At 42.5% G+C, this 14644-nt stretch overlaps 1 protein-coding gene across 1 annotated transcript; it reads right to left on the reverse strand.

Annotated features, from left to right (window-relative positions):
- Positions 1-4540: 4540 nt before the first annotated feature.
- Positions 4541-9286, reverse strand: LOC124655394 (cyclin-A2-1-like). The gene is made up of 12 exons (XM_047194298.1): positions 9234-9286; positions 7953-8255; positions 7553-7844; positions 7225-7331; positions 6921-7013; positions 6118-6251; positions 5841-5916; positions 5670-5746; positions 5535-5568; positions 5296-5445; positions 5072-5206; positions 4541-4954 (listed from the first exon to the last, which is right to left on the reverse strand). Exons 2-12 carry the CDS (start codon positions 8247-8249, stop codon positions 4856-4858), a joined length of 1494 nt encoding a protein of 497 aa, XP_047050254.1. The 5' UTR covers positions 8250-8255; positions 9234-9286; the 3' UTR covers positions 4541-4855.
- Between the last annotated feature and the right edge of the window lie 5358 nt (positions 9287-14644).

Below are 14644 nucleotides of genomic sequence, written 5' to 3' on the forward strand. Positions count from 1 at the left end.
GCTTATGATGGGTGATTTAAATGAATGCATGTGGCAAGATGAGCACTGGTCGAGAAGGAGGGGAGAAAAACAAATGCTTGATTTTAGGGAGATTTTGTCCTACTGTGATCTACATGACCTGGGGTATAAGGGCAAACCCTGGACGTATGACAACAAACAGGATTGTAATAAGAAATGTTAGAGTGCGCCTCGACCGTGTGGTAGCTAGCCCTGATTGGTCTGATATCTTTCCAAATAATCAGGTTACGCATCTGACTTCCTCTCGATCAGACCATTGTCCCATTTTATTTTCGTTGGACGGCACTTCGCTGGGACTATGTCTGCTCCTACGCGCGAAGTGTACTGGGAAAGAGAAGCAAACCTGAGCGAAGAAATTCACTGTGCGTGGAACATGCACAAGAAGCCAACTGATCTAGGTGAAGTTGCTAGTAAGCTAAAGGGTGTCATGTAGTCCCTTCATACCTGGAGCAGACGTACTATTGGTTGTATCCCAAAACAAATAGAAAAGAAAAGGAAGAAGCTAGAGGAGGTTTGCATGCGGACTGACAGAGATAGTAGAAAACTAGCAAAGAAGCTGAGTACAGAACTGGACGAGTTACTAGAGAAAGAGGAGATACGTTGGAGACAATGATCCCGTGTAGATTGGCTCCGATCAGGGGACATAAATACTCTGTATTTCCACCGGAAAGCAACTTGGCGCGCAAAGAAAAATAGGATTGAGAAACTAAGTGTTGCGGATGGATCTGAAACATCTGACGAGGCACAGATACATGGCCTGGCAACTGAATACTTCAAAAATCTGTACGCTGCCGATGGCTCTATCCAACCTGATCTGATCACGAGTCTGCTTCAGGAAAAAGTGACACAGGAAGCAAATGATACTTTGTGCTCTGCTTTTACAGATGATGAAATTAGCTTCGCTTTATTTCAGATTGGGCCAACAAAAGCGCCAGGTCCTGACAGCTTTCCGGCATGTTTTTACCAAAGAAATTGGGGTATACTAAAAAAAGATATTATTGCAGCCGTGAGGAATTTTTTTACTGATGGAACTATGCCGGATGGAGTAAATGACACTGCCATAGTTTTAATACCTAAGGTAAAAAACCCTGTCACTCTCAAGGATTGCAGACCGATAAGTTTATGTAATGTCATCTATAAAGTTGTCTCAAAATGCCTGGTGAATCGGTTAAGACCCTTGCTTCAAGAAATCATCTCAGAAACTCAGAATGCTTTTATCCCAGGGCGAATGATAATGCGATTATTGCTTCTGAATGCATTCATGCGCTACAGAATGGATCTACAAATGCTAGCAAATTCTGTGCATATAAGCTTGACCTTATGAAGGCTTACGATCACGTCGATTGGAACTTTTTAGAATCGGCTATGAGAAAAATTGGCTTCACTGACAAGTGGATCAAATAGATTATGACCTGCGTCAGAACAGTAAGGTTCTCCGTGAGATTTAATGGAAAATTGCTGGAGAGTTTTACTCCTACTCGGGGTCTTCGCCAAGGCGAACCGCTTTCTCCATATTTGTTTCTCTTTGTTGCTGATGGCCTATCTTCGTTACTACAGAGACAGATAAATATGGGTAACATCCAGGAATTGCAAATATGCAGATCTCGCATCTTTTGTTTGCAGACGACAGCTTAGTATTCTTCAAACCTAACATGGAGCAAGCAAGTAAGATAAATGTGGTGCTACGTACTTATGAGGCGAGTACTGGACAACTCCTTAGCCCGGCAAAGTGCTCGTTAATGCTCGGCCAAAAATGTAGTGATGATGATGGGAAGGCAGTGGCTCAGGTTCTAAACATTGAAAATACTTCTTTTGATGACAAGTATCTCGGTCTTCCAATTCCAGAGGGCCGTATGAAAAATGACAAGTTCCAACCATCAAAAGAAAAATTGAAGAAGAAATGCTCAGATTGGTCAGAAAAGTACATGTCGGGGGCTGCAAAATAAACCTTGGTGAAGAGTGTGGCTCAATCTATCTCGACATATGCCATGAGTGTGTTTAAATTCTCGGCTGGGCTATGTGATGAACTATCTCAAATAATAAGGGATTTCTGGTGGGGTGATGAATTTGACAGAAGGAAAGTTCATTGGATGGGTTGGGATAAAATGACAAGACCAAAAAGTCAAGGGGGGATTGGCTTTAGAGACTTGAGACTTTTCAATCAAGCTCTGCTAGCTAAACAAGCTTGGAGACTGCTTGAGTACCCTGATAGCTTGTGTGCTAGGCTGTTAAAGGCAAAATATTATCCTTCAGGTGTATTAGTAGACACTGTCTTTTCACAGAACACTTCCCCCTGTTGGCAAGGCATCACCCATGGTTTAGAACTCCTCAAGCATGGTATGATTTGGCGAATAAATTTAGGAACAAAAGTAAGGGTGTGGAGAGACAATTGGTTACCAAAGGGCAACCTAAAATCCATGGGCAGTGCTAGCAAATTGTGAATCAGATGGGTGTCAGAGCTAATAGATCCATCAACTAAAACTTGGAGAGAGGATATTGTGAGAAAGGTGTTTTATCCCCCTGATGCAGACACGGTGTTGCAAATTAAATTGCCCGCATTTCATGGCGAAGACCACCTAGCTTGGCATTACGAGAAGACGGGATTGTTTACGGTTAAGAGTGCCTACAGAACTTGCGTTGGATGTAAGAGATAAACAAAATATGATTGGTATGAGTAAAAACCATGCAGGTGACAGAGATATGTGGAATATAATTTGGAAAGCAAAAGTCCCATCAAAAGTCCGTGTATTTGGATGGAAACTTGCCTCTAATACTCTTGGCGTCCAAGCTTTGCGATGTGCCAGAAACATGAATTAGATTGCAACGTGCTCCATTTGTGGTATGGATCAAGAAACTAATCATCATGCAATGGTGGAGTGTACCAAGGCAAAAGCTCTACGACAAAGATTAAAAGAAGCATGGGACTTGCAGGATGATCGCATACTTAAGTTCACCGGAGATAATTGGGTGCTAGTTTTACTTAGCCAACTAAACGAATCAATGAGAGCAAAATTACTCTTTCTTTGGTGGAGAACCTGGCATTTGAGAAATAATATCATTTTTGGAGACGGCAAAGTCGGGATAGAACAATCTGCCAACTATCTTCAATCCTATTATGATGCTTTCGAAAACCGGAATGATGAGCATCCTGTGGAGGATACCAAAGGTGAACTGGCAATCTCTACGCCAGTACTGATCCACAATTATAAAACAAAGGAGGCTGTGGGAGTGTGGAGCAAGTCTCATCCGGGATGGGCAAAGATAAACACTGACGCTCGTTATTCTGAAAATGAGTGTGCAGGTTCATGGGGAGCTGTCCTAAGAATGAAGAAGGAGAAGTAATGTTGTCGGCCTGGGGACAAATTCCTCACTGCCCAAACACGGAATCAGCGGAGGCGATCGCCATGCTAAATGGCTTAAAATCGATTCTGACTTGTTATGCAGCCCCCCTCCAAATTGAGAGTGACAACACCTTTCTAGTGAATGAGCTGAAGAAGAAGAGAAGTAGCAAGTCTTTAATCCCTGGTATTGTACAGGACATAAAAAATACTATGTCATCAATGTCGGATATCTACATTTCGAAGGTTAATAGGTCGGGGAACAAAGTTGCTGATGCTCTAGCAAGGCTAGGAATTAGTGAATCGAGCGGGTGTGTGATGTTGGGTTCTGTTCCACCCTGTGTGGCGGAGACTCTTAAGAAAGATTGTAACCAAACGTATACTGTGATAATGTAATTAAATGCCCAAGTTCAAAAAAAAAAGGAATCTAAATGGAGTTGCCGAGTGCTCAACGGGCAATTAGACAATCTCAACTTTTGCCTATTTTCAGTTGTTTAAATAAATTCAGCTCATAAATTTGTAGGCAATTGTTCCATAGCTCTATCTCTTCAAAATCTTAATCTCCAGGGGATTGTCCTACATGTTGTACTTTGTATTTGAGCTGAAATAAAATCTTGGCGCCCCCAACGCCTGCCCTTGTTAAAAAAAAACACGTCCTCGAAGCAATTATTATCCTAGTGTATGTTATGCTGTCGTGAAGCGTGCTTGCCACTCTGGCTTCACATTGTTTACCGGACTTCAATCGCTTTGTGTCAGTTGACTGTTTGACCGTCATATTTTAATGTTTAACTGAATAGATAAAACTGCCTTTGTCAGGTCCTGCTCCCACACGACATTCAGTTCCATTAACGAAGAGGACAAAAATTAGTCGCATCTTATACCCAGGTTTTGAACTCTTTGAACTATAGGACATTATATTTCCGTACTAGTAAGTTTTCTATTGAAGAAAGAGGAGTATCTTAATCTTTCCTTGATTGAAATGACGGTTCATATAAAGCATAAAGTTTCCTAATTGACACTAGTACCAATGACCTTCAGCAAAATTAGATGTTTTTCCGCCTAATTTCTCAAAGAAAAGAAATCAATAAATAAACTCTTTTGTGACTACATTTACAAACCAAGTAATAATTGCATGAAGCAGGTTACATCATCCTGGATTCATAACAGGTTACATCATCCTGGATTCTAGTGCTCTTTCAATCTTAAGAGCATTGCACTACACTCTGAAAAATAATCATTCCGACACAATCTACGTTAAATCAAGCAGCACTGGGTTATTATACAGATAGGGCCATCATACAAGGCATCAGAAGCCTACAAGCCAAACAATATTTATGCGAGTCATCACGTACTACTGCACGACTCGAAAAAGGTCAGAAAAACAACACCAGCTCGGGGGACAACACAACACAACCAGATCAAGGGGATTGAATGGGATCGGAGCGGTGCTACAAGAACTTCGAAATATGGGCGACACAATTGTCAGGAGATTGATGCTGCTAATAGTTGTCAATCAGCAGGGGATTGATGTCGTTAGCTTGTATACTAAAGAGCGACTGACTCAGTTCCGGCGACAGCATGTTGGCTACACCTTCAAACTGCAATGAGAGATGCAACCACTGTCAGAAAATCCTAAAAGTGTTGTGTGACTTGGACAGAAAAGGATATGTCTTGTTAGGAAACTAAAGGAGCAAGTCAGCAAATTAATCGCATACCTTTTCATGCCTATACTTTTCACGTATAGCATTGAGAGGGCATCCACTGGTGTTGCGCTGCAGTTCCCGTAGAGCGCATACGCACATTTGAATATCAGAACTTTTGTATGAGGTGTAATGCTCCAGAGTATAGTTCTGTACAAGAAATAACATATATTAGAGGAGAAAAGAAACTTGTTTTCACATGATGTACAAAGGTCTGTATTCAGGGTTTTTGTACGAACCCATGGAAGGTCTGATTGGTCAAGTGTCCATCTTGCAAGAAAGACTGCAGAAGCTGCCACCACTGAAGGGAGAAATCTCAGGAAACTGTAATCGGTCAAAGTCAACTCCGCAAGATAATTGGCCAGATAACCCAAAGTTACAGAAGGAGCCTGTAGATGTAGTTTGAGAGATTAATGATCAGCGCCATACATATAAATTGAATGAAAACTGTGCTAAAATGGTTGTGTGCCAATCTTACTTTGTGAGAAGCCTGTGCTGCTCTAAGGAATCTCCTGATAAAATTTCAAATTACAGAAAAGGCTTGTTAGTGATGGCACACGAACTTCACATTGAAAAAGAAATATGATGTGTCTAGTCATCCTGAGTAAGCAACCTGAGAAATGTTTTTGTTGTAGGAACAGAAAGATGAAATCCTAGATCATTAAGGACTTGGCACTCCATTTTCAGCACCTACAGAATCAGGATGATATCAGCTACGGGTATCAACAATGACACTTGCATATGTGTAATTAACAATCCTTCAGATTTCGCATGAAAAAAATACCTCAGCTTTTGTATATGTATTATCAGTTATGAAACAAAATTCTTCAACACGAGGTGCACAGATCTCTTCATATTTCCTGCAAAAGAAGTTAAATTTTAAAAAAACACTAACAACATATATCAGTCACCAATAGCAGCAAAAGCAATAAATATAATTAATATATTCGCCACAGAATAAGCTCCTTCAGCAACTATGCAAACCTTTCCACGATCCATCTTCCTATCATTTTCAAGGTTTTTGTATATTGAATATTAACATCAAACAAATACAAACTTACGAGGCAATGAGCATGCTAGTTATCCCAAGAAGTTGAAGTTTTTGTCTCTCAATATATTTCCGGGAGAGAAATATATCAATAAGATATACAGTGAGGTACAGCGTGTCTGGCACGAGCTTATATTCTTCGGAAACCTGCAAAGATAAGAACTTCATAAGCGGAGAAGTCGTGAACAGTAAAGATTCAACTGGGACAAGGATCTTGATTTGTGGCAAAAGAAAACAAAGATATTCCATATATATGTCAGAAATGTATAAAGTATGTTTCTGGTGCTGAAGACCACTATCATCATATCCTAACATCTTTAGTATCTCCAGGTCTCTGAGAGTAATGTTTTTATATATGTGCATACCACCACAGCAGAACAAGTTTGATCATCTTGGGTTTGGCTCAACTTTACACTCAGCAAGTTATTTGTTGCAAGAAGGATGAGTGGATCATCACCACTGATTCAAACTTCTTGTATAAAATTCTCTATCACTGACATCAAATAGGATATTTGAAAGGAAAACAAAAGAAGCTGCAGAGACAGGAATGGAAAGAATGTTCATGTCCAGATGCCGCATGTAAAACCCTCGGTGAGTGCATCTGGGACTGGTGTCAAAATCCTGAACTCTAATCCCCTCTGAAATGAATGGGCAAAGTTTCTAGCATCCATAATTATGAACCTTTATATATAATTTTATACTTTATGTTTGCAGCTTATATACATGAACTTGTATGTGAAGAAGTCCAGTGAAATGGCAATGATGAATGCCCACATAGTCTTAAAGAACAGAATTGAACTATTTATGTATACAAACCTCAACAAGCCAATCAATCAGAATCCCTCGCATCCCCTTTGTAATGTCCTTTTGCAAAGTCTCCATGTAATTTGATTTAGGTCTTCTTATAAGCTGGGGAATAACATGAGCTCATAAGATGGAGGGTGAAATGCTTATCACAAAACAGAATGCTAACAGCATAGCACAGAGATGGAACACAAACATCAGTTTTTTTAATTCTTCCTAGCTTTATAAGACATGTAAAATATGAGGGACGGATAAGTCGTAATTCCGTCCAAACAGTAGAAGAAGCTCTCCATTTTACCAAATTATATCAACATACCTCTGAGGCCATTAAGTTTGTGTATATCTCTGCAACGTAGGAAGCACACATTTGTGGATTTCCATTATCTTTGTCAATATCTATAATATTTAAACCAGCATAGTTCCCTGGAAAAAATATAGATTATTTAGCTGCTGCCACGTTAAACAGAACACATAAAGATTATCTACAAGTTTCTCAGAAATGAACAGTGCCGTGAACAAGTACAGTATACCCAGAATATGATAAAAGCCAACCAGCAGTGAGGAGTAACATTAAAAGAAAGAGAAGCTCTGTACGTTTAGGTCCAGATGATAATGGTTGAGGAAAAAACATGAACTTAACTAACCATTCTTTGAGTCCGCAGTTTCAGATTTATCCCTTGTGTTCCTTCCCTGAAAGAATGCCTCATGAAACCCACTCAACCTGTTCCATTCAATATTTTGTAATGACAATGACCCCTTAATTTCGAGCAAAGCAGTGGGCTCCTCTTTTGGTGCAAAAAGCTCTCCCTTCTGAGCTTCCTCAGAATCATTAACAAATGAAGCTTCACTAACAGCAGGAAGGGGTGGTTTAGGAGCCTTCTTTGCACACTGCTTGTTTTTGTTCGGCATTCGTGCCACCTTTTGGGTGGGCTTTGACTGAAACAAAGGAAATACCTTATCATTTAGTTGACATTATTTGGGAGAAGAGAGTAATGGTCAAAAAAATCATAGAAGGATACTGTAATATGTGGAATATGTTGGTACCTGCAGCTTAGTCGCAGCAGTGCAACTTTTGTATGAGTTTGTACAGCTTATGTTTGTCACATCCCTGAGCACTGCTCGCCTTTTAGGCTGTGGAGCTGATGTTACAGCACTTGCACAAGCATTCTCATCCAAAGCTCCCCTTTTCGCATTTGTTTTTGCCGGCGGTTTTCTCACAGGTACTGGTGCAGGGTGAGCCGCTCCAAACCTTCCACGGTTATTAGCAGCTTGAGCTCGGGTGACACGGCCACTGGGTGCTTGGCAAGCAATAAGGACTGGATTATCCTTTCTTGCGGCCATGACAACCTGAATGGGTTACAGTGAAAATGACATTATGGATTCATGCAATGAGCAAAACAAGATTGCAACAAGTAGCATTGCAGAACTGAAAGGGGGAAATACCATCGGTTCGCATGAAGCATCATGCAACATTGTTAATTAAATAAATAAACAAGTGAAGGTACAAGTTTATCCAGTCTACTGAGAGCATGAGCTAGAGAAACAATACATTATCGCAGGTCATAAAAAGCAAATCAGCAACCGAAAGATTATATTTGGACAAATTTACTTTCAGGCATTGTAAATATGAATAAGATTACGAGAGGAAGTGAAAACATATAGCCATGAAACTCAGATGGAATGATGCACAGCTTGAATTATATCAAAAGTATGGAAAAAGTAGTTCTTTCTGTAATCAGCTTAATCTCCCTGCCATTTTCTTTCCACTACAGCATGTCTTGCAAAAACAACGGACCACGAGCAAGAAATGCTATGCCACGTTCTGCATCTAGATTTCGATAGACCAGGTGCAACGATAAGTTAATATATTTGGGCAAACAAAATCTCAAAATCATGTTGACAGGGCGTACTGCAAATGAGTGAGACAAATGTGGAAAAGGGTACAGCCATCATCAAGTTTAATACTAGTTTATTCAAGCAACATTGGAGTAGGTTAAGATGAGAAAGATTGGAGTACTTCAAAGAACGGGTGTAAAACTAGTACTTTAAAAAGAAAACCCAGATTTTCAAGAACCTGAACCCTAGAAATGATTCTTGAGAGTTTTCTAATCTGCCTTGACAGATCAAGTTACCTATACTATCAGATTCGTGAGTTCTTCCTGTAAAGAAAAAGATTCGTGAGTTCTTGGAAAGGGATGGGGGCGCCACCGGTTCTTGGAAAAGAAACCCCAAATTCTTTTCTTTAACACAAGAAAGCCCAAATCCGGCGGGCGAGATGTGCAAGAAAGGAGAGCATGTAGAGGAATGAGAGGGCAAAGAACTCACCGGGCTCGGGAGGGCCGGGCGAGAGGGTCGCCACCCGCGTCGATCTGCCGAGGCCGGAGAGGAAGGAGCAAGAAAGACGGGATTGCCGTCGATCTGGCGGCGAGGGAGGATGGGGCGGCAGCCGGTCCCCGGGAGAGGCAGGCCGCCGTCGCTGGAGTGGTTCGCCGAGAGCGAGATGTGGGGCGGGGAGTCGCCGGCGTCCGGGAGGCCCTCCGGTCCGAGAGGTTGTAGGGTTTAAGAAGGGAGAATGCGGGCGGCGGAAACCCTAGCGTTCCCCGTCCAGATCTGCGGCGAAGAGGAAAGGCCTCCCCAGCGCCGGCGGGATCCGGATGAGGCGGCTGCGGCGGAGGCGGCGACCACCTTTGGGGTTTGAGGTTTGAACCGAGCAGGCGGGATGATTTGGGGCAGCGTAGAAGAGGAGAAGGGGACGGCTGTGGTGGGGACGTGGGTTCTTCCGTGGGTTCAATCCGTTTTGTGGCCCAAAATACGTATCGAACAGACCACCAACCTGCAAACCAACTCACTTCACAACCATTAAACTGGACCCAATTCGTTAACCGGCCTGGCCACTCCCATTTATTTTTCGCACTCAATCTCAAAACAAAACAAAAACCGGACTCCTTAAAAATTTATACTCTGAAATGATAAAATTGACTTTCGCAGAAAGTTCAACACAGCATATAAACCATATCCAAAATTTATGTCCATCCTGACCCATTTTCATAAGCTCCTAACACGATGTCTCGGCATCGACTGTCCGAATAGATGGAGCTCACATGTAGCAATGGAACCGTGTTGGCACCTTGCCAAGTGCCATGGCATTTGGTGTTTGCTCTCATACCTGAGACCATGTTATTTGGCCTTGAAGGGTTAAGGGTGTGTTTGGTAGACCAACTCATCTCATATATTCTCATCTCAACCTAGATTAAGCCACTATTTCTTGTTTGTTAGAGCATCTCCAGCTGTTTGGGCTCTCCACGCCCAAATCCGGCGATATTGTCGTCCGGATTGGATGAAAATTTGGCCTGGGGAGGCCCAATTTCCCAGCCGCGAGCCCAGGAGATTTTGGCGAATTCAGACAAAATTGGCGTGTTCGTTCAAACATAAGCAAAATTTAATGATATTTAACATATTGAGGCGAGTTCGTACATAAATAGGCCGAATTCGTACATAGATTTGAATTCGGCGATAGGCAAACTAAAACTTAAACTAAAAAACGGCCTACTACATGCCGAAATGCCGGTAGAAGGACGTGTAGTCGCCGCCGTTATCCTGGGGCGACAGCGCCTCGTACCAGCGGCTAGTGCCCTGCCAGCGTCGTCGGTGCGTGGCGGCGACGGACGGTAGATGTCGTCGTCGCTGCTCTTCTCGAGCTTCACCACCTCCCTGGGTGCGGCGTTCCTAGCGGCGGATGGTCTGGCGGCACGGGCGGCGAGTTGACGCGCGGCAGCCAGATCCAGCAGTCGTCGCTGTCGTCGCTCCGCCTCCTGGCGCTCCCAGTCCCGCCTGGACCACTCCAGTGCGGCGTCCTCGGGGAGGCTGTTGTCGGCGGGCACCAGGACCTTCAGCGACCTGGCGATCGCCTCCGCCACCGCGGCGTCCTCCGCGCGCTTCGCCTCCTCCTCGGCGAGCTAGTTTGCGACGGCCTCTGATGACCCACAAGTATAGGGGATCGCAGCAGTCTTCGCGGGTAGTAAAACCCAATTTATTGATTCGACACAAGGGGAGATAAAGAATACTTGAAAGCCTTAACAGCGGAGTTGTCAATTCAGTCGCACTGGAAATAGACTTGCTCGCAAGAGTTTATCGATACTAACGGCTTTATAGCGATAGCGATAGTGAAATAACAGCGAGCAGAGTAACGAGACAGAGCAGTAGTGATTATAGTAAACAAGCAGGATTAAAATACTGTAGGCACGGGGACGGATAACGGGCGTTGCATGGATGAGAGAAACTCATGTAACAATCAAGCGGGGCATTTGCGAGATAATAATAAAACGGTGTCTAAGTACAAAGCAATCAATAGGCATGTGTTCCAATTATAGTCGTACGTGCTCGCAATGAGAAACTTGCACAACATCTTTTGTCCTACCAGCCGGTGGCGGCCGGGCCTCAAGGGAATCTATCGGATATTAAGGTACTCCTTTTAATAGAGTACCGGAGCAAAGCATTAACACTCCGTGAACACATGTGATCCTCACATCACTATCATCCCCTCCGGTTGTCCCGATTTCTGTCACTTCGGGGCCATTGGTTCCGGACAGCGACATGTGTATACAACTTGCAGGTAAGACCATAAACAATGAATATCATGTAGAAACAATAACATGTTCAGATCTGAGATCATGGCACTCGGGCCCTAGTGACAAGCATTAAGCATAACAAGTTGCAACAATATCATCAAAGTACCAATTACGGACACTAGGCACTATGCCCTAACAATCTTATACTATTACATGACCAATCTCATCCAATCCCTACCATCCCCTTCAGCCTACAGCGGGGGAATTACTCACACATGGATGGGGGAAACATGGCTGGTCGATGGAGAGGCGTCGGTGGTGATGATGGCGATGATCTCCTCCAATTCCCCATCCCGGTGGAGTGCCAGAACGGAGACTTCGGCTCCCGAGACGGAGTTTCGCGATGTGGCGGCGTTACGGGAGGGTTTCGGCGACTTCGACTTCTCCCCGTGCGTTTTAGGTCGAAGGCAATAAGTAGTCCGAAGGAGGGCGTCGGGGGCCAGCCGAGGCCGCCACACACTAGGGTCGCGCGGGCCCCTCCTGGGCCGCGCCGGCCTAGTGTGTGGGGCCCTCGTGCCCCCACCTGGCTTGCCCTTCTGGCTCCGTAAGTATTCTAGGAAAATAGGGCCTTCTGTCAAAATCCCGAGGTTTTTCCTGAAAGTTGGATTTACGCACAAAAACGAGACACCGAACGGTTCTGCCGAAAACAGCGTTAGTCCGTGTTAGTTGCATCCAAAGTACACAAATTAGAGGCAAAACAATAGCAAAAGTGTTCGGGAAAGTGGATACGTTTTGGACGTATCAACTCCCCCAAGCTTAGCTTATTGCTTGTCCTCAAGCAATTCAGTTAACAACTGAGCGATAAAAGAACTTTCACGAACACATTTGTTCATATGATGTAGATATTCTCATGCTATGGCTAACACTTAGGAAGTTCATAATAAGATACATGCAAATAAGATCATCCAATAGCTATGTCAATCATGGGAAGGTACCAACAATTAATAATAAGTATCATGAATCATGTATATAAGCAGGATTGCAATGTTCATAAATGAGTATGATAGAGTGGTATCTCGCTTGCCCATATTTGATCAGCAAAACATAAATGCTCAGGCACCTCTGAAGTTCATAGAAAGACTAGAAATAGTGATTGTCAAAGATAAAAGCATCAAAGTTATACCACAATCAATCATAATTTGAGACAAGCATATTACACTAAGAATGACAGTTGTGCTCTCAAGAAAGTGCTCAAAGAAAGGATGGAGACACAACATAAAAGTAAAAGGTTGACCCTTCGCAGAGGGAAGCAGGGATTAACATGCGCTAGAGCTTTTCATTTGTAAAGCAGGAGTAAAATTATTTTGAGAGGTGTTTGTCGTTGTCAACGAATGGTAATGGGTACACCAACTACCTTGCCAACCGGACTTCCAAGAGCGGCTCCCATGAAGGACATTATCTCTACCAGCAAGGTAGATCATCCCTCTTCTCTTTTGTTTACACACGTATTTTAGTTTTATTATGGGTGACACTCCCCCAACCTTTGCTTACACAAGCCATGGCTAACCGAATCCTCGGGTGCCTTCCATCAATCACATACCATGGAGGAGTGTCTATTTGCAAAATTAAGTTGCTTACCGATGGATCAGAGCAAAACATGTGAAGATAATTATTAATGAAGTTTGATTAATCTAGGTCGGGAACCCCATTGCCGCCTCTTTTTGCAAAATTATTGGATAAGCGGATGTGCCACTAGTCCATATGAAAGTCCGTCAAGAGTAAATGACAAGGTTGAAAGTTAAACACCACATACTTCCTCATGAGCTATGAAACATTAACACAAATTGAGAAGCATTTTGAAGGTTTAAAGGTAGCGCATGAGAATTTACTTGGAATGGTTTGAAATGCCATGCATAGGTATTTATGGTGGACACTCTGGAATAACTTGGTTTTCATGTGTTTGGAAGCACGAGCAGCGTTCCCGCTCAGTACAATTGAAGGCTAGCAAAAGACTAGGGAGCGACAAATCAAGAGAGCAATAACTGTCATAATCATGCTTGCGGCAAAATAAATTAACTGAGGCATAAAAGTGATACAAGAACTCTGAAGCAATGTAAATCATCGAGGCTTAATTGACTTTTGTTCAGTCATATGCATGCGTGAGCATGTGCCAAGTTAATTCAAACGAATTATTCGAGAGGAGGATACCACAATATCATACATATCTATGAATAAAACAATGCAAGCAAACATCCATGACATGCTACTCATATTAATAAATTGGAGCCGACATGAGAGATCATGAACTACTAGACTTTCTTAAATGACATATACCTCACATGAACCAACTAAGCATGCTCACATGGATGAGTATATGTACAAAAATGAAAACAAATAGAGTTCATACCAGCCTCTCGCCACAATCAGATTGTCGTAGATCGTCATTATTGCCTTTTCACTTGTGTAGCTTGGATAATATGAAATGAAAACCACGCTCCAGCCACCGAAGACCATTGAACTCATAAAGAACTTTACAAAACCAAAGAAGAACAGCAAATGTTTTTGGTGTTTTCGAATTTGAGAACAAGAACAAAAGGAAACAAGCAAACAAAGCAAAATCTTTTTGGGTTTTCTTATAGCAAACTAGCAATAGCAAATAAAGCGAAACAAATGCAAGAAACCAAGATAAACAAATGATGAAGAGAAACAACAGAAATATTTTTGGTCTTTTTGTGTTTTAGGAAAGAAACAAAGCAAGAACAAGAAAATTAAAACTAAAAGAAACACGAGAAAGCGAGATGGCAGAAATCTGCCAAAACTCGACAACGATGACAGAAATCGATTTTTACAAAAATCTTACGTTGCTCAGCTCGAAAAGTGTTCAACTAATGAAAGTTAGATAACAACCTGGGGAACCTGTGCAAAAATTGGCAGCTCAAAATAACGTTCTGGCTGTGCGCACGAATTTTTCTAGTAACAGTCCAGAATCTGTTTTCAGGCAGCACTTCCCCAAATATCATCTCCCTCTCATTAGAAAACCACTCAAAGAGACTAAACAAGTATGTACAAGTATCCAGCAACCATAATATGTAAAGAATGAGTGATGCCGGTATACCTCCCCCAAGCTTAGGCTTTTGGCCTAAGTGGAGATCAACCCTAGCCGAGGGT

This window comes from Lolium rigidum, chromosome 5 (assembly GCF_022539505.1).
Source record: "Lolium rigidum isolate FL_2022 chromosome 5, APGP_CSIRO_Lrig_0.1, whole genome shotgun sequence".
Lineage (NCBI taxonomy): Eukaryota > Viridiplantae > Streptophyta > Magnoliopsida > Poales > Poaceae > Lolium > Lolium rigidum.